Genomic DNA, 18,018 nt, shown 5'->3' with positions numbered 1-18,018 from the left:
GTTTTCTTGACAATTTACATTTAAGTAAACTTGCTTACAGAAATAATCCCAAGTTCTCGATGATTAAAAGAAACTTTGAGTCGGTGTTTTAAAGAACGAAGTAGAAGAATATAACTGTTTATGTTCAGGAAACGTTCGAGGCGAGAAGTTCGCTAAGTTTGTAAGGAAAATTCCAATTGTTTCCGTTTAACAATGAATATAGTTACTCGGAAACGTATCTATCCATCGAATTGTACATAATACAATTAAAATATTTAATCAATCTGAAAGCTAGAATGGCTCTTTCCAATGACATCACTTTGATCCAGACAAAGAATTGCTCATTGGTTACTAAAAAAAGTATGTTCATCCGTGGAAGTAGAAAAAGGACGAATACCCTGATATTGATAACGGTTCTTTTATCAAAAAAAAAAATTTGACAAAAAAGAAGAAGCTTTAAATAAATACTTATGTTCCGCAGTAATCTGTTCCATTTTTCCTTACACCTGAATGCTTGTCAATTTCACGAATGATGTAATCGATAAATTTTAATAAAAATAACTGAAATAATTTTCTTCGTAACCTGGGTACAAAAAATTTACCTAAAATACGAGTTGAATTATCAAAAACAATACCGAATAAAACAGTTTAGCAATCTTCGTTAGATAAATTAAATATACAAAATTGAGGCCAGAGGAACTAACTAAATACAGTATATATTAGAGTGTACATTAATGAGAAGGAATTATTTATTGCCCTTTATTATTTCATTCTCATAGATCAATACAGAAAAGTCGAGGCAGCGGTCCTTAGAAGTGGTGGGTATGCCCATGGGAACCAGAGAGAATTATCGCGACACTTAAACGCCCCATACACGAAAACGACAAAATCGCTGTCGTACGACAAATCGCTTCGACCAGTCTCTTTGATCGTTCGAATGAGAGTTGCATCGCGATGGAACGTTTCGCAATTCTTTTGTTCTCCGCCGAGCGTCCAGGTTCGAACGGCCGATCATCGGCTCATCAATTTTCATAAAATCGAATTCTTTATTCTTCATGGTATCAACCTGAACGCGATGCTATTGGATTCTTGGTGTTCTCCCGATTAAAATGATACGTCACATCGCGCAAAAAGCGGACCATTTTTAACGAAGGTATTTTTCAATTATGCAATCAGATTCTTCATGTAATTTCGTTAATTATTGTCCAAATTATGTCCCAGTCAAAAAAAACATAAATAAGGTTTATGATCCACTCGAGTCCTTCGCAACCTGTGGATCCCTAAACCATCCTTAGTAGATCCCGGCCAACAGGATCCTGGACCAATAGTTGATGGTTAAATCTATCAAGGGAATTGATCACGCGTAAACAAAAAATGACGTAACCCAAACACGTTTGTTCGTTCGATGTTTTTCAGGATATAAGCTACTGTCAAAAGAAAGTACCGGTAAACAGCAGAGAAGTCGGTATGACATCGCGGGTCGCAGGTTCATCGCGAGATAGCGGTGAAATAACACGGGAGAATATTTTGAAAATACAGTCAGTCCCGTAAATAATCGTACCCTCCACGTCTATCGAAGAAATTTCTTTGGCTAGGTTTCACGTTTCCAAGTGTATATTTGTATAAATATATACATCTGTAACCTTAATCATATACATATTTGTAATTGAAAAATTCATTTTGTAATGTGAAAACTTTCTTCAATAGACATAAAGGGTACGAATATTTATGGGATTGACTGTATGCATTATCACGTGTATATTGTATAAATATATACATCTATAAGCTTATTCATATATATATATTTATAATGAAAAATTCATTTGGTATGCATTATCACGAGAGAAGATTAAGCTACTATGATAGAAAGCTCTCAAAGTGAATATAATGGATGAATCTCGATTCGTATCGCGTCTAGTATTACTTGGAAGAATTAGAAAAACAATTGGAGCGAATACGTTGCATGGAATGTATTGTGATCGAGTATTTTCGCGAAAATCGGATTTTTCATCGTTTTTGCGCGCACTATGGCCTTTACGGATACGATGTACCGATAAATCCCATGCCAAGTTTATCATTAACAGTAACCCGTGTTATTTTCGGTGTAATAAGTGAAACGAAAGTGGATAAGATTGTATTCATCCGGGTTATTTATTTTCCTCATGATTTAATAATCTGTCGGTTGAGTAACGAGTAGTATAAATGGCAGTGTTGCAGTGGTCCCATCATCAGTTTCGAGAAGTGTTGCAGAGGCGACTCTACTTCGAAACAATACGAAATCTCGAAACCAAGAAGGTAAGCTAGAAGCAAGTAAACCGAATATAAAATTTTCATATTCAATTTGCTTATTGTTTTCCACCAGTTTTCGTACGTCGCGTCGTTCCAATTTATCAGATTCCATTTGATTTCAGAACAGCAGCAGAGTCCAAGATGTTGGTCAAGTGTTTGGCGTTGTTCGCGTTATTAGCGTGTGTGGCTGCAGACCAAGGTTTGCTCTTTGAATTGCTTTTTCCTTGTGCATTCGCATCTTTAATAGTAATTCATAAAGCGCAGTCCAACGCACGTACCATTAACGATATAAATTCTTCGACAGGTTCCTCGGCCAGAGAGGCGAGATGTGGCGAACCTGTGGTGGACGTAAATATTAACAAGATCGTCGATGGCGAGGCATCCAAACCAGGCGAGTCTTTGTACTTGTATATAATTTTCAACAAATTTCAATGAATTAGAAGAAAGTATTTTTTAATGTGAATTCGCTGTAAAACTGACCTGCGATTTTTGGAACGTTCCAGACCAATGGCCCTGGATGGGTGCTTTGGGATACCGGAACCCGCAGGCTGTGGACGAACCTTTCTTCAAGTGCGCAGGTGCCCTGATCTCCGTGAGACACGTTCTCACATCAGCTTACTGCGCAACAATGGAACCTGACCTGTACCTGGTTCGATTCGGTACCTTGAGCCTGACGAACTCTTCCCGCGTTGATATCCTAATCGACCAAGCGATCGTGCACGGCGAATACAACGAAAAAACGAAAGCAAACGACATCGCCATTCTCAAGCTGCAGAAGGACGTCATTCCTAGCAGTACGTGTACACGAAACAACGAGTTAGTGCTTGTTTTGTGCAAAAGAGAGGTGCTGGACTAATTTCTTTTTCTAATTTACAGATTCCCTCCTCCCCATCTGTCTCCCATTCGACCCACCTCTCTCAGCCGATAACTACCACGGAAAATTGGTTACCGTCGCTGGATGGGGAATGACCTCCACCGGTGAGCGGACGTCTCTCCATTTGTAGCAACGAATAATTTATAGATTTCGTCGTGGAATGTTCTACTAAGCGCTGTTTTCTTTTCGTAGGTGGACCACAGAGCGACGTTCTCAAACACGCTACCATTCCCATTGTTCCCATCCCAAGCTGCAGAGACTCTTACAGCGGACTGCCAAACCTGGTGATCAACGACCGCACCGTATGCGCTGGAAATAAAGACGGAGAAAACAACGCTTGCGACGTAAGTGTATTCGAGATTATGCAATTTCAACTTGTAATCTTATTGCCTTGAGATTAATCAATTTAATCGAATTAATTTTTACAATTACTGTTTTCAGCGCGATAACGGAGCACCTCTGATGTTGAAAGCAGACGGCAAGTTCTACGCGATTGGTATCTTCTCGTACAGCTACAAATGCGCTCAACCTGGCTACCCTGCTCTCTTCATGAGAATCGCCGCCGAAAAAGAATTCATCATCCGAGCAATGAAGCAGTAATCAGAAGATACCGATCGACGAACATCTCGAAATATAATTTTAGATCGTGAATCAAATTCGTTGTTAATTCGTACGAGAATTTTATTTTCGCTTATGTACAAGGGATTCCATTAAAATTAATGAATATCCTCTATCTGCGACTACAATTTTCCATACCTACCCAACGTCACTATTTCAATCGTTATTCCTTATACATATTTTTATATTTACTTGATTCGTTGAAAGTTCACCTTGGTTCTTTTGTAACTCTGCATTATAATAGTAATTATTCGAAGAAACAACAAGATCACAAAAATTGCTATCCATACGTGTAGATAGACAATGCAGGATATTTTCTGATGTACATACTCTTTAAGTAACTATGGAACTACACATTTGTTTATAATTTTTTTAATAGAACCATTAACTTTAAAAGGAATTCATTCATACTAATGGAGAACATAGTTTATGTACAATATTATATTAGTGTTGATAACATGTAACATATGAATGCATGTACTTATGAATAACTTATGAATACATGTACGTCATCCTACTTTGGAATAAATATCATGAAACTACAAACAAAACTTGTTGACTATTTAAACGGAATCGTTTAACCCCGGTTGTCCTATCGTTCGCAGACAAATTGCGCTGCACAAGGTTACGAATGTTGTGAAGCTAATCAAGTTCGAAGTATTATCTTTCAATGAAGAGAAACAGCTGATACTGTAATCTATACTATTACATAAGTTTTATCCGGATGTTTTACTTTAGTAATTGTACGCGATAAGCTGGAAAACATCTGGACCGATTTCAATGAAACATTCGCTGCCAGATAGCTTACTCATCCAGTTACGCTATCTTAATCGGGGTCGGAGTAATAAATGAAAATCCAGGAGTACGTCATTTATGTTTACGCGTTCCAAAAGATTGTTACGTTCCGAATTTCTCTGCATCCTATTTTTGTCTTGCAACGAACTTTCTCTTCGACTATTATTCGTAAAATGTACGATTCTTTGAAAAACTTTCCCGTGTCTTCGACAGTTGTCAAGATCCGTTATCAATGGAAAGTACCAGCAAGCACCTGATTGGATAATTGTTACGGCATCGTGGGTCACAGGTTTATCCCGAGATAACTGTAAAACAACAAAACAAACCACTGTACCCGAAGTATAAATGTAATTGGTGCGTGACTGTCACGGTCAGTACCGAAGAAATTTCCATCCGGAATCCAACGAAAGGTTACATTTATATAAACAGTATCTTCACAGTAACTTTCGCAGCAACTTTCGCAGCTAGCTCACTTTCTGTTACAAATATAAAATTTCGCCTGTCACCTTCTACCAACATCTATTGTTTGCGCGTTTCCTTGTCACTGGATCCATTGCTTTCCAATTCAAGCTAAATTGGATTCAATTTTGTTCCAGGACATCAACAACGTCCAAGACGATGTTCAAAGGCCTGGCGTTAATCGCCTTGTTAATAATTGCGGCGTCTGCTCAAGGTTTGCGCTTTGAATTGTCTATTCTTCAATTCCACACAAAACTCTGTTACACTCGATATAACAGTGTCCCTATAAGTCCTATAAGTAAATATTGTAACAATAATTTTATTTTATTTTAATAATAACTAATTGTAATTGCCACAGTGAACGAGGACTGGACCAATATCTTGAAGCCTCCCGATTGCGGTGCCAGCAAAGTCGATCAGGTTACCAGGGTGATGGGTGGCGAACAAGCGAAACGAGGTACGCACGAGTATCGTACCTCGTTATATACCTCGTTGTATTCTTTTCTCACAAAGCAATCTGATAGTTTACATTTGAAAGAGATAAAAAAGAAGTGAAATTATTCAACAGAGAAGAGCAAGACTCATACTCGCATTATGACTTAGGTGCCTGGCCCTGGATAGCCGCGTTAGGGTCTCCAAACGACCCTGGTACTACGAAACCAAAATGGCTGTGCGGGGGTGCCCTGATATCGTCGAGGCACGTTCTGACAGCTGCCCACTGCCTGCGATTAGTCGATCCATACGTGGTTCGCCTCGGAGTCTTGACGCTAGACAGGTACGAAGGAAACGTGAATCGGACCGCTGAGGATGAAAGAATCGACCTCGACATCGAGTTGAAGATGGTGCATCCCGAGTACAACTCGACGACTAGGGCAAACGATGTCGCCGTTATCAAACTGAAGCAAGAGGTGCAGTTTACGGGTGAGTCTTCGTTTCGTTTATTTAAGAACAGTAAAAGAAGACGTTTCAAGACATTGTAATTTTCAGAACACATACATCCAATTTGTCTTCCTGCGGTCGAGTCTATTATAAACGATCACCTAACTGGAAAGAATGTCGCCGTTGCTGGCTGGGGAGCAAAGGCGGATGACGGTCAGTGATCTTCTTCCTCTATCGTACAAAATAACTGTTTTTTTTTTTTTTTTTAATTACTTTGTTTAAGGTCACATCAACTACGTGGTTATCAGTGACCGCGTTAATATCTACAATTCAATTACAATTTATTCATTATTTCATGTTTCGTTAATATATCTACCAGTTTGAGAAATTCGTTTCTATCGTCGAGAATCGTCTGCATATTATTTAAAAGTTTGAATTCTACTCGATCGCGCTGCATTCCTCGACATTCTTCAATTAAACGTTTAACTGTGAGAGGCTCGTCACAAAAGGTGCATGATAGTGGCTGTGATTTCGTTATTCTGTAACAATGGGTTGGATTCGTGTGGCCAATTCTCGATCTTGTTATCGCCACTTGTAGTCTTCTATTTGAAAATAATTTTGTAATATCGTAACTGTGAAGGATTTTTTTTTTAATTTTGTATTTCCACAGGAGGACCATACAGCGACACTCTCATGCAAGTGGAGATGCCAGTCGCGAATCTCAGCGATTGCATAGACACTTACCAGATATTGCTGCCAGAGACCGTTGTCGACAATAGCTCGTTGTGCGCTGGAGCCGCAGAGGGAGGAAGAGATACCTGCAAGGTGGCTACCTTCAACTTCGCTTGGATTGCAGGCGTATCGGGAATAAACGATAGATTACAATTACTTTTCCAGGGTGACAGCGGAGGACCTTTGATGTACGCCATGAATGGTACCTACTATCAGGTCGGGATCGTTTCTTTTGGCTTCAGTTGCGGCATACCCACGGTTCCTGGCGTCTACGCCAGAGTCACAGAGTTTCTCGACTTCATAGACACGTCATTGGGCAAATAAAACGGAATGTCGATCATCGAAGATAGGTGTAGTTTCTTTCGGCTACAAATGCGGTCAACCAAAATATCCTGACGTCTACGCTAGAATTACCGAGTTCCTCGACTTCGTTACATCAGCAATGAAACAACAATAACGATTAACGTCTACTTCCTATGTAGTATATTTTAATTCCTTATTGTAATTACTTGCGTGTAACGTGAACGTGGTTAAGTTTCGTCTTTGCAATAAAAAGAAAAAAATTGTTTAATATATCGCATGTATGTGTCTCATCCCGGATGTTTTGTTAGCGGATAACAGTTTATTCATCTAGGTTATCAATTTTGCACTTTACATTGTAACGTATCGACCGCGTAAACACGATATACGCGTATCGTAAGTATCGCTCGAGTTAAAGGTCTGATATTTGAGGATTTCTGCTGTTTTCCTAAATATCTGTATAAATACCAGCGTCGCGCCGCTCTCGCTGTCAGTTTCGGGGAGTATTTTAATAGCTTTACTTCGTTTGTATTCATTTGGTCCCAGGACAGCAGCCGTCCGATATGTTGGTCAAGTGTTTGGCGTTAATTGCCATACTGGTGTACGTGGTACCTGCTCAAGGTTCGTGCTTTAATAATTTAATTATTCATTTTACCCGTTTAAAGCATGCAAAATCTATATCGAATTTATTTTACACGTCGATACAATGATATGTTACGCGATATAAAAATATTTTAACACGCTCAGAGCAATTGCTACATGTAATGCTCCACCGTATTCGAAATACGCGATGCATTTATCGGGAATAACATAAATTTTTCAGCTGGCGTGGTGAATCCGAAGGCCTTGCGGCCACCATCATGCGGTCGCAGCATGGTGCCACGTATCGTACCTTTCGTGATAGGTGGTGAAAAGTCAAAACCAGGTACGTACAACTCCAGACCTCGCTTGCATCGTATTCGATTTCCCAACGATCAATCCGCCACGATTGGTGAACTTTGACATTGATAACAGCGAGTCCATTTACTAAAGCAAAAAATTATCAATGAGCTCTCCGATACACCCATAACGTGGTCGTAAAAAGTATCAACTGCATTAAGAATATTTGACAAGAGAATGAATTACTTGGAAAATAGGAAATTTACAGTTTTTCTATGACATAGGTGACTGGCCGTGGATGGCCGCGTTGAAATACACTTTCCCACCAAAATTCAAGTGCGGAGGTTCCCTGATATCATCGAGGCACGTTATCACAGCTGCTCACTGTATATTAGGGAACGAGCCTGTCATGGTTCGGATGGGCGTCGTGGAATTGGAAAAAGATGGCAACAGACCTATCGACGTTGAGGTCGAAGAGAGAATAGTTCATCCTGATTACGATGTGAAGCAGACCTTGAATGATATCGCCATTCTCAAACTGAAGGATGAGGTCACATTTACTGGTGGGTGTCCATTAACACCTTCGAGGGTTAAGACGGACCCTGTCTATCGGGTTGAGATTGATTATTATTTTCTGTAATTTTTAGACTATCTGCACCCCGTTTGTCTCCCGCTGGACAACTCGCTTAACAGCGATAGATTGGACGGTGAAATGGTTACCGTTGCTGGCTGGGGTAGTGTGTACGTAGGTGAGGGCTCGCCTATGTTTACACGATCTTAGTTAGCTATGAAAATTATACAATGTATCCGCGTAGGGAAACCTGTAGACGGTTATAGTTGAACATTTATTTCTTTGTGTTTCCATAGGTGGACCAATGAACAATGAGCTCATGCATGTGAAGCTTCCTGTAGTAAATATCGACAAGTGCAAAGAGGATTATAAACCCCATCCACTGCTGGTGGTCAACGATAAAATGATGTGCGCTGGATTGGAGAAGGGAGGAAAAGACTCTTGCCAGGTAACAGTATTTTAAAGCTATCGATAGATATTTAATTAAATATCTTCACTGTCTTTTTACTTTGAAATCTTCTCTTGCAGGGTGATAGCGGAGGACCTCTGATGTACACCAATGACACAGATTACTATGTGGTCGGCGTTGTTAGTTTCGGGTGGGAATGCGCTGACCCCAACTATCCAGGTGTCTACACCAGAGTTGCAGATCATCTGGACTTCATTAATACGTCGATGGAAAAATGATCGATGAAGCTCGAATCGTTTTTATAAAGTTAGTTCATACGACAGATTGTTTCGAACGATGAAAATAAATAAAATCTGGAAAGGATCCAATATGTTACGAAAGTATGTTATTTTAACTAATTCTGACTAGATCCTCCTTTCTACATTATTTGTTAAACTATTTGGACTAAGTATATCTATGTGGAAAATAACAGTTAATTATCTTTGCAACTTAAAATTAAGTATATCTCGCGACGTCGCAGATGTTTTTCGATATCAGAATCTCACACCTTCTCACACACGGAATCAATAAATATATTCTTATTTTTGCAATGTAGAAAGAATGACGCCAATGTACTTGATGATTCTAACTTTTTAATTTAAAATTAGCGCCAAAAATTGAACCCGTGGCGCCGTCGGTAAAACGTCCAAGTTTGTCGTCAAATAGTTCCTATTTACTGCCGCTAGATGGCGCACGAATATAAAATTTATCGACATTAGAATTTATTGTAAAAATTTATAGTTTAAACATATTTTCTCAATTGGATATTAATATTACAATGCTGGTAGCATAATTATAAGATTATTGTCGAATATTTTGTAATAATTTTAAAGTCGGTAAAAATTACGTCGTTGACGTCATCTAGCGGCAAGACACAGAAACTATTTCACGACGAACTTGGGCGTTTTGCCACCGATGGCGCCACTGACATCACATTACCAACGTTAGTTTCTTCACATAATTTTTTGTATAATATTCAAGAATGATTTCCTGATTATACTACAAGCATTGTAATATTAATTTTCAACTGAAAATACATGTTTAAACTACATAAATTTTAATGTCAATAGACTTCATACTTGTGGCGTTATTTAGCGACAAGAAACGAGAACTATTTTCACGACAAGCTTGGACGTTTCGCTACCGATGGCGCCACGGTTTCAATTTCTAGTAATAAATCGAAAATACCCTATCTGAATATGGTACTACTGATAGAACAGCTGTTTTCATTTACTCCAATCTAATCATGATGACAGATAGAGTATAACAGAAAGCATTTATTTAGAGCCGACTATGAGTAGTCTAGTATTGTGAATTTTGTTGATTAATAAATAAAATTAGTAAAAATGGCAATGAGAAATTTAACGGAACCATTCATTTTGATGCGGAATAATGCATTACAAAGCAAACACATATATGCTGAACAGGTATAGCATAACCTTTAACTATTGGAAGATTAGTGACATTAACCCTTTACAAAAAATTTTAAATTGACACAATGTAACTTACCTTTCCAGAATCTGTCCGATCGAATGGCGTTAGTGGCTCCAGAGACTGGCAGTTCCGATAGTGTAGAATTAAGTAACATCAATTTGGAAAGTAATGCGCCACCTGTTTGGATAGATGCTTTGGAAGAGACACAGTATATTTTAAGTAGATTACGAGTAAAGATAGACAGCCTAATAGAGTTACAAGCTAAACAGTTAACCAGACCAACATTAGACGATACGTCAAAGGTTCGTTTATGATTTGATTGGGATAGTTGAAAAATATGAATTGTTGAGTACACAGCATCAGTCGTACTTGCAATCGTTTTGATTTATTTTGATTACTTAATTGTTAGAGAGCATATCGTTAAAAACATGTCTACAGGAAGAGAGACAAATGGAGCAACTAACGCGAGAAATAGGACGCGCATTTTCGAGCGGTTACCGCCAGGTACAATCTATTAAAACTACTGCCAGACACAATAACAAACCTGTAGAGCGTCGGTTAGCCTCGAACGCAGTTATGGCTCTTTCCACTGCTTTGCAAGAATTGGGTTTTCGATACAGATCAGCTCAGAATTACTACTTAACACGTACGATTTATACGATTTTCCGAAATTAGAAATATTTCAAATAAATTCTTAAAACAATTTTTACGATTATAGAGGTAAAATCGAGAGAAGAGAGGAGCAATCAATTTTTTACCGAAGATCAATCTATATTTTCAAATAACACTGGAACAGACACATGGTTAATGGAATCCAGTGAAACAAACTCAGAGACTTGGCACGTCAATGAACAACGACAAGATTCCGTACTTTTACAACTGGAAGATACGGAAGATAGAATAAAGTTAGCAGAGGAAAGAGAAGAACAAATTGGCAGCATAGTTCAAAGTATAGCGGATCTTCGGTATATATTCAAAGTAAGGAACTCAAACAGTACCTTTGGTACAGTAGAAATTTATATAATATAAAATTTTAAGCAAGAAACTTTGTCTGAACAGGACTTAGCAAATATGGTGCAGGATCAGGGCACTGTCTTGGATAGAATCGATTTTAATATTGAGCAAACGCAAGTACAGGTACAGGAAGGCTATAAACAATTGAAAAAGGCGGACTCTTATCAGAGAGCCAATAAAAAATTGTACTGTATAGTCATTCTTGCAGTGGCAATTATCGTAGTTAGTTTTCTTTTCATCATATTTAAGACGTAAGGCACGATATCCATATGAATTGGGCAAAAAGTAATATGTAGACAATTCTTGATGGGAAACATATTTAAAACACGTATTCTGCGCGGGAAAAATTATTTATGGACGATATTATAAATATCGTAATAAGTGAGATGAGCAGGAGAATGGTGCCGCACTGATAATTCGAACTTGTTACAAGTTCTATCGTCTCCGTGAATATGATGGATACGATTACATCGCTAACGCTGTTTTTTGATACCCAATAACAATGACTGTTACTTCTTTTTTGGAGTAGCGCGTAGGGAACTAATGCTAGTGTACAGTGATTCCTAAATATAATTTATCATTACAAAGAAATCCTTCTTTTACAAGGTTTCGAAAGTTACATTAATGTTTTTAGCTTATGACAACACAAACTGTTCTCCTGTTCGTAAAGTCATTCCAATTAGTAACGAAATGTGCGGGGCATCGTTCGTTTCGTAATCATACATGTCGGAGTTAACCGTATTTTAAGTTTAGGTTGATTGTAATATATATTTATATTAGAAACATGGTTGCTACACGAGATAATTTATAACCAAGCTCGTACTCTTGAACGAACGAAAGAGAGGGGTGGGGGAAACATCCAACGTGTTCATACATAAAACCAAATTTGTCAAATGAATAACAAGAATACCTGTGAATAAATTAATTACCATATATAGTCACTTCACTGTTTTAGAAAGTATTCGTGGTCAAGCTTAACGCATCTATGTAATGTTATTCTTTCTCTAATAAAAGAATTATATTTCAGCAAACTTGACGGTATAAAAATAACTTTCATTTAAACAGTGGATTTTGTTTTTTTAATTTCAAACTGAGCAATACGTATATTTACATATGATATCTACATAATTTATTTAAATCTCATTCGTCTAACAAGCACGGTATTCAATCTTCTAAAAATCTTATACGTAAGTTGAGTTTTAAAAAAATACTACCCTTACAAAGTATAGACGATTTTCTTGCTTGCAAATACGATATACGTATTTATATACAAATTTAGTTTTTTTTTTTCGTTCTCAAGTTTTTCTCTCCACGCGAGCTATAGTTGGCGGTACAGCTAACTCGAAAACATACAGAAATATGCAATATGCATTTTCTTTTATAATGCAAGTTTCTTATACTAAATAAATGTTCATCAAAGTGTATAATAATGTTCCTAATTTCGTAATCAACAAATGATCATGGGCTCAGTTAATGCTAGTCCAGAATGCATAACGAAGATAATGAAGAAGTATAAAACGAACCACGTTTTTGAAAATGTCGGATGACAAAACCTGAACATTTTTGTTCAAAAAACAAAACAAATTATGCATCATGGGACTATCGAACGAAGATGTTGTTACTGGATCATAGTTTTTCTCACGACAATAGAGTCTGGTAAGTATTATTACCGCAGATCTACCGACTAAACCAGAAAATGGATACCATCCATTGAGATAGTCTAGTAATTCGCGTTGTTTAATTTAAACAAAACGAAGCGACGATTAATTGAGCACTTGGAGCTCATTTCGAGAGGGGGAATGTAAGATTATTTAATCCTTTCCTCGTTCTCAAGTTTCTCTCCCCACTCTGTCCAAAGTTGGCGGCACGGCCAACTCGTAATTGGACTCGAGAACATGTGGAAACAAATAATATGCAATATGCACTTTCATTTATTTGTTATAACGCTAATTTCTTATAATAATTAAGTATTCGTTAAATTATAAGTTGTAACAATAAAACTTGTGTAAGCTTTATGTTACAATTTACGTATAAAGCATCGACGGATAAAATATAAGAGATAAGAAATTGTACAAAAAAAAAGTATCGATAAGAATTTAAACGCGTTCCCATTAATTCAAAATAGAACTCGTTACTGCAACAAATGCTGTTCTTGGTTCGTGTAGAGGAACGCGTACCGATTCTGCGTAGAAAATATAAAAACGTGATTCAACAGATATATATACCTTTTCATTGTGAAATTTACAATATTATAATTCGAACTCTAATTTTCATTCAACGAATACAATCGACAGTTTTATCTGCATACTTTCTTTGCCCATTCTTGATACACGCAAATCCGTCAGTGCGTCGTTGTACCGGTACTCCCAAATTAGACACAATTTTCGCGCATACGCGTTGAAACTGGCATCGGTAAAACGTCATAATCGAGTAAACACTAGTATCAACACCCTTGATGGGCTGCTTCTGACGCTCGTAATACTGACTACGCGTGTAGCTGTTGACGAAAATTGTGTCAAATCTGATAACGCTGTGTCGCACGTTCACTATTAGCAGTGTCTGAATGCACAACAACCGAGATCGAAAAATTTACACACATTTACACCGTTGGGAGGATCGTGAAGGTTTAGCTCATGAGCTGGAGGTATTTAAAATGTGAGCTAAGATCCCAAACGCTCCCCCAAGTATGTATCGTACAAAGTTGTCCCCGACCAGAGGACCCAGGGCGTACAGACCAGGTCTCGGCGCTTTAACCACCTCGTAGGTGAAATTGTCAACGTCGATTGGATTCAATTTACGGTCTATGGGCTTATCAGGCAATCTTCCGAGGCCGATACCGTTACCTTCCAGATAGGACAGGTCAGGCTTGTACCCTGCGAATAAATATTTCCTTATAATTATAATATTGGCACTTGCGTAAATACAGTCAAACCTCGATTTAAGCTCCACCAAAAATCAAGGTTTTACCGTAGTCTACTGATTAGAGGTATAGTCGCTGAAAGGGATCTTGTGAGGTCGTAAACCGAAACAGTAGTTATTGGTTTATTGGGCCAGGTAACTGATCCGTAGGACGACCTCACAAGATCCCTTCCAGCGACTATAGTCCCACGGTACGTACCGATGAGTATAGCCACGACAGATACGCGAAACACCCTAAGCTGTCCATCGGGAGCTAGAAGTGTGACCACTCGGCTCTGGGACTCGTCTACATCCATGCTATCGCCTCCATTTCCGTCGAAACCGATCAGCGAGTATCCTTGCAACGCTCTGTAGAGAGGGTAATTGGTACCCCCGTCGGCCATCATCTCGTAAACCTTATGGTATTCGGGATACATGGAACTGGGGAGTCCCTGCAACCTGTCGAACTTGGTGTGATATATCCTCTCGTCTTTCGATTTACTCCATTCGCTCGACGGATCCCGGAACGCGTGCAACACGGGTATACCTCGGAAACGAGCAGCGATTATCGCGTCAGCTGCGCTAAGTCCAGCGCCGATTATAAGAACAGGCTCGACGCGGTCTGCCAATTCTTCATCTGTAATCGCACCAATCGATCGTTCAGGGTTATCGCGTGCCAAATCGAACGACTTTCGAGACAACGCGCGAATTTCGTCGAAACACTTTGGGGACGGATTAAGATACGGGCTTGAGAATCTTACCCAGGGGCATACGCCAGCTGGAGGACTTCCAGATATCAAGGAGGGAAATTTTATTTCTGAAAACTGCCTGACGTTGGCGTTTACAGTCGTCGCGTTTAGTTTGAAATTCTATCTATGCTCGTTACGTGTAGGATAATCTGTTACGAATCACTTTGCATAAAGAATTATGAGCGAATGCCAGCAAGAGAGACGTTACTCAATTTGTCAAGTCAGGTTGATCCAAAAATTATTCAATTTTTCAAAGAATGACATCATGGCACTGGATTAGATTAGATTATTCCTGTGGTCGCAAATGTGAAATATCGAAAGCGTCTAGCAGGAAAGGGAATGAAAGAACATTCTCACGTACCGTGATATTGATCGACCAGACGATCTAATCTCGACTCCAGGTCATTCAGATCATGCGTCACCCACTCGGGATGTGAATCTTCCCCGAGTATCCCTAACTGATTGGACAAATCGGTGGTGCCCGTGGCAAGAACGGCACGTTTGCATCGATATCGGAACACTTTTCCAGTTTTGTTCTCGAACCCCTCCACCAGCCATCCGTAACGATTGTCTGTCTCGTCGGCATTCGAAACGCGGGCTGGCCTCACCGAAGTAACCGTAGTTCCGCTGCAAAACGATACTCGAAGTGAAGTTATATAACGAGTAATCAAGTACTGGTAGATAACCAGTAGAGACAGTGATTTTATTGGTGTGTTTACGTTATCTATGCTATACAAACCATCGAAAGAATTGCTCCAATCCTTTTCTGCGAACGTAGTCTTTATAGTAGGCGGCTACAGTGCCTACGGAAATTCTGCTAGTCGTTTTACTCGCGTTCAGCCTTTCTTGGAACGCGCATGGTCCACCCTCCGTTGAATTAGTTGTCCGAAGTAATTCGGACTCCACCATCTTCTCCCATTGCCGTATCTCCAAGTCTGGTAACGACATCCATCGATTCAAGCTGATGGTCAACACGTTTGGATCCATCGTCTGCAGTCGAATACATTCGTAAAGATCAAACTAAAACCTAACTAAAGCCTGACTTAAAGCGCTTATTCATCGTTTATTATTCCTACCAAATGTTTTCTATCCCCAGTCCACGCGTTTGATAGATTACCTGCCAGGCACCACCAGGTTGACCTTTCCCAAGGACGACGTGATCGATGACTTTGTGTTCGGGATGCTGATCGACGGATTTCCACGTGAGCAGAGACGGCACGTCGAGACCAGCATCCACGCAAGGATGTTGAAGTTGGTCCATCAGAAGAGCCAAAGGTCGACCACCCACTCTACCCTCTATCCCGGAAGAGAGGTGTTCGAGTTTGCAGCGCGTGCTGCGAGCCAACCCTCTCCCTTGGCTCCTCGATTCGCATCGATCAGACTTGCTCTGCTGCCACCTATTGCTCGTCCCGTTTCTGGTTTCGTCGTCCATGGACGCGGGGCTGCACTCCTCTGGTCTGGTGCTGAAGTGCAGTCTCGCGGTGAGCATCTCGTCCCCAGGATGTGGCTCGCCGGTATAGTACGGCCAGTTCCCGGCGAGCATGTAAGAAAGACATATTCCGCTGGGTCCATTTCCTAAATCAAACACAATCGTAAGCCAATGGCGCTCGAATCAGTCCCCAACACTAATTTATAAGTGTTGGGCGCCGGTTTGGGACTTGTAAGGTCCAACGAGATCGCCATCTTTGAGAGTAAACCACGCGCGCTGTCTGTATGACGAAGCACTAATTAGTTTTCTTAAGCAAAGACGCATTTCTTGTGAAATATGTAACGAGTGAATTGTAAGTGAATCATTAAGGATGTAGTAAAATTTTAATCACCATATGGTCGACGCATGTAGTTTTTTTTTTTCAAAGAGGGCGATCTCCAATACAGTTTTGATTACGCAACTCCTTACAAAAAAGATTTGCTAAACTCTGTTCTGATCTATTCTATAATGCAGGTTGAGGATTCATCTCTCTTAACGCATCGTGGACCGCATCGTTTATTTCTAAATTGAATATTCCCAGAGGACGACGTAAACTCTTTCGAAGTAACGTTGCTTGAAATAATATTTCACGGAACACGTTATCTCGAATTATTTTATTTCGAGAAATAAATATTTAAATAATCACATAATATACTCCAGATAACGAAATCTACTTCGTTAGCAATAAAAGATTAATAATCGCTCGAATCGAGCACGAGCGACAGTATGTAACGATAAGTTTAATCGTCGATCATCTTCAATAATAACTGTAACTACCAATTGCAACGAACGACCGTGAACCGTTATCGAAAGCGATCGATTTGATTGATCATTTGGTCGCAATTACTTCTGATCATTCTTCATTCAATGAAACCATTCGATCACCCAACTTGGAATGCACGGTTCCGTTTACGTTCTCGTAGTTGTTTCGAAGGTCACTGCTGCATCCTTTACGCGTGTAGCGGTTTGTTTTCTTTTTAGGTGAGAAGCACCGCGCGGTAAACACCTGTTGCATCGAAAAGGTGTTCTGAATCTTTCTCTATATTTAAAGAAAATACAAAGGACGTTTAATATTTGGAAACCACCTAACGTGGTTTCCTCCCAAAAGTAAAGGAAGAAGAGAAAGAGGAAGAGGAGGAAGAAAATCGTTCCGCTTGTTATCGATCTTGAAAGGATTAACGGTTTCAATGTTTAATTGGTCCACGATGCGTTGGAATCGAATACCGTCGATCGCGGTTTCGGTATTAAACGAGCCATACCTATAATGACCACATCCTTATAGACGACGTTGCGATCGTCGTCGTCGTAACAATTTTGCATCGCTTCTCCGATTTCAAGGACTGCAACAAACGATTAAAAATATTCGATTAAATTTACTCGAGACGAAAGTGAACCGTCCGCGTCACGGAAGCGCTTAATAAGCCTCGTTAAAACGACGATTAGTACTTTCTCGAGCGCCCCGCGACCACGCGTATTTAATATGAAAAACAGACAATAAAAACAGGAAACAGCGGAGATAATTTATATCCGTCGTTGGAAATGAGCGTAAAGTGTCAAGAGAAATTTACTGCTGGCTAGTAGGTGTAAAACGAGATAGTAGGAACGTTCGACCGCGCCATTATACAGGGTGTC

At 39.5% G+C, this 18,018-nt stretch overlaps 4 protein-coding genes across 5 annotated transcripts in view; 3 read left to right on the top strand and 1 right to left on the bottom strand.

Annotated features, from left to right (window-relative positions):
* The first annotated feature begins 1,466 nt into the window (after positions 1-1,466).
* LOC128877550 (uncharacterized) lies at positions 1,467-7,117 on the top strand. Its single transcript, XM_054124937.1, has 14 exons — positions 1,467-1,483; positions 2,189-2,274; positions 2,391-2,467; positions 2,573-2,659; positions 2,772-3,062; positions 3,145-3,246; positions 3,335-3,486; positions 3,584-3,738; positions 4,906-4,965; positions 5,152-5,228; positions 5,373-5,471; positions 5,618-5,935; positions 6,002-6,106; positions 6,564-7,117. The coding sequence occupies exons 3-14, from the start codon at positions 2,410-2,412 to the stop codon at positions 6,947-6,949; spliced, it is 1,890 nt and encodes a 629-aa protein (XP_053980912.1). The 5' UTR covers positions 1,467-1,483; positions 2,189-2,274; positions 2,391-2,409; the 3' UTR covers positions 6,950-7,117.
* A 275-nt stretch (positions 7,118-7,392) lies between these two features.
* Positions 7,393-9,147, top strand: LOC128876839 (venom protease-like). Its single transcript, XM_054123558.1, has 6 exons — positions 7,393-7,546; positions 7,749-7,850; positions 8,089-8,367; positions 8,452-8,553; positions 8,672-8,823; positions 8,904-9,147. Exons 1-6 carry the CDS (start codon positions 7,489-7,491, stop codon positions 9,060-9,062), a joined length of 852 nt encoding a protein of 283 aa, XP_053979533.1. The 5' UTR covers positions 7,393-7,488; the 3' UTR covers positions 9,063-9,147.
* Positions 9,148-10,067: 920 nt separating this feature from the next.
* Positions 10,068-11,729, top strand: LOC128877448 (syntaxin-16). The gene is made up of 5 exons (XM_054124763.1): positions 10,068-10,250; positions 10,341-10,559; positions 10,696-10,903; positions 10,976-11,235; positions 11,317-11,729. The coding sequence occupies exons 1-5, from the start codon at positions 10,170-10,172 to the stop codon at positions 11,524-11,526; spliced, it is 978 nt and encodes a 325-aa protein (XP_053980738.1). The 5' UTR covers positions 10,068-10,169; the 3' UTR covers positions 11,527-11,729.
* A 1,455-nt stretch (positions 11,730-13,184) lies between these two features.
* Positions 13,185-18,018, bottom strand: part of LOC128877443 (oxidative stress-induced growth inhibitor 1-like) — an 11,328-nt gene continuing 6,494 nt past the window's right edge. For both annotated transcript variants that reach the window (XM_054124758.1, XM_054124757.1), the window contains exons 2-7: positions 17,646-17,726; positions 16,036-16,493; positions 15,658-15,908; positions 15,280-15,545; positions 14,390-14,806; positions 13,185-14,144 (exon numbers count right to left, since the gene is read on the bottom strand). In XM_054124758.1, the coding sequence (XP_053980733.1) occupies positions 13,903-14,144; positions 14,390-14,806; positions 15,280-15,545; positions 15,658-15,908; positions 16,036-16,493; positions 17,646-17,706 (1,695 nt within the window). In that variant the 5' untranslated portion in view covers positions 17,707-17,726 and the 3' untranslated portion in view covers positions 13,185-13,902. The remainder of the gene's footprint in view (positions 14,145-14,389; positions 14,807-15,279; positions 15,546-15,657; positions 15,909-16,035; positions 16,494-17,645; positions 17,727-18,018) is intronic.

This window comes from Hylaeus volcanicus, chromosome 5 (assembly GCF_026283585.1).
Source record: "Hylaeus volcanicus isolate JK05 chromosome 5, UHH_iyHylVolc1.0_haploid, whole genome shotgun sequence".
NCBI lineage: Eukaryota > Metazoa > Arthropoda > Insecta > Hymenoptera > Colletidae > Hylaeus > Hylaeus volcanicus.
This window is presented reverse-complemented; position numbering and strand designations above follow the sequence as displayed.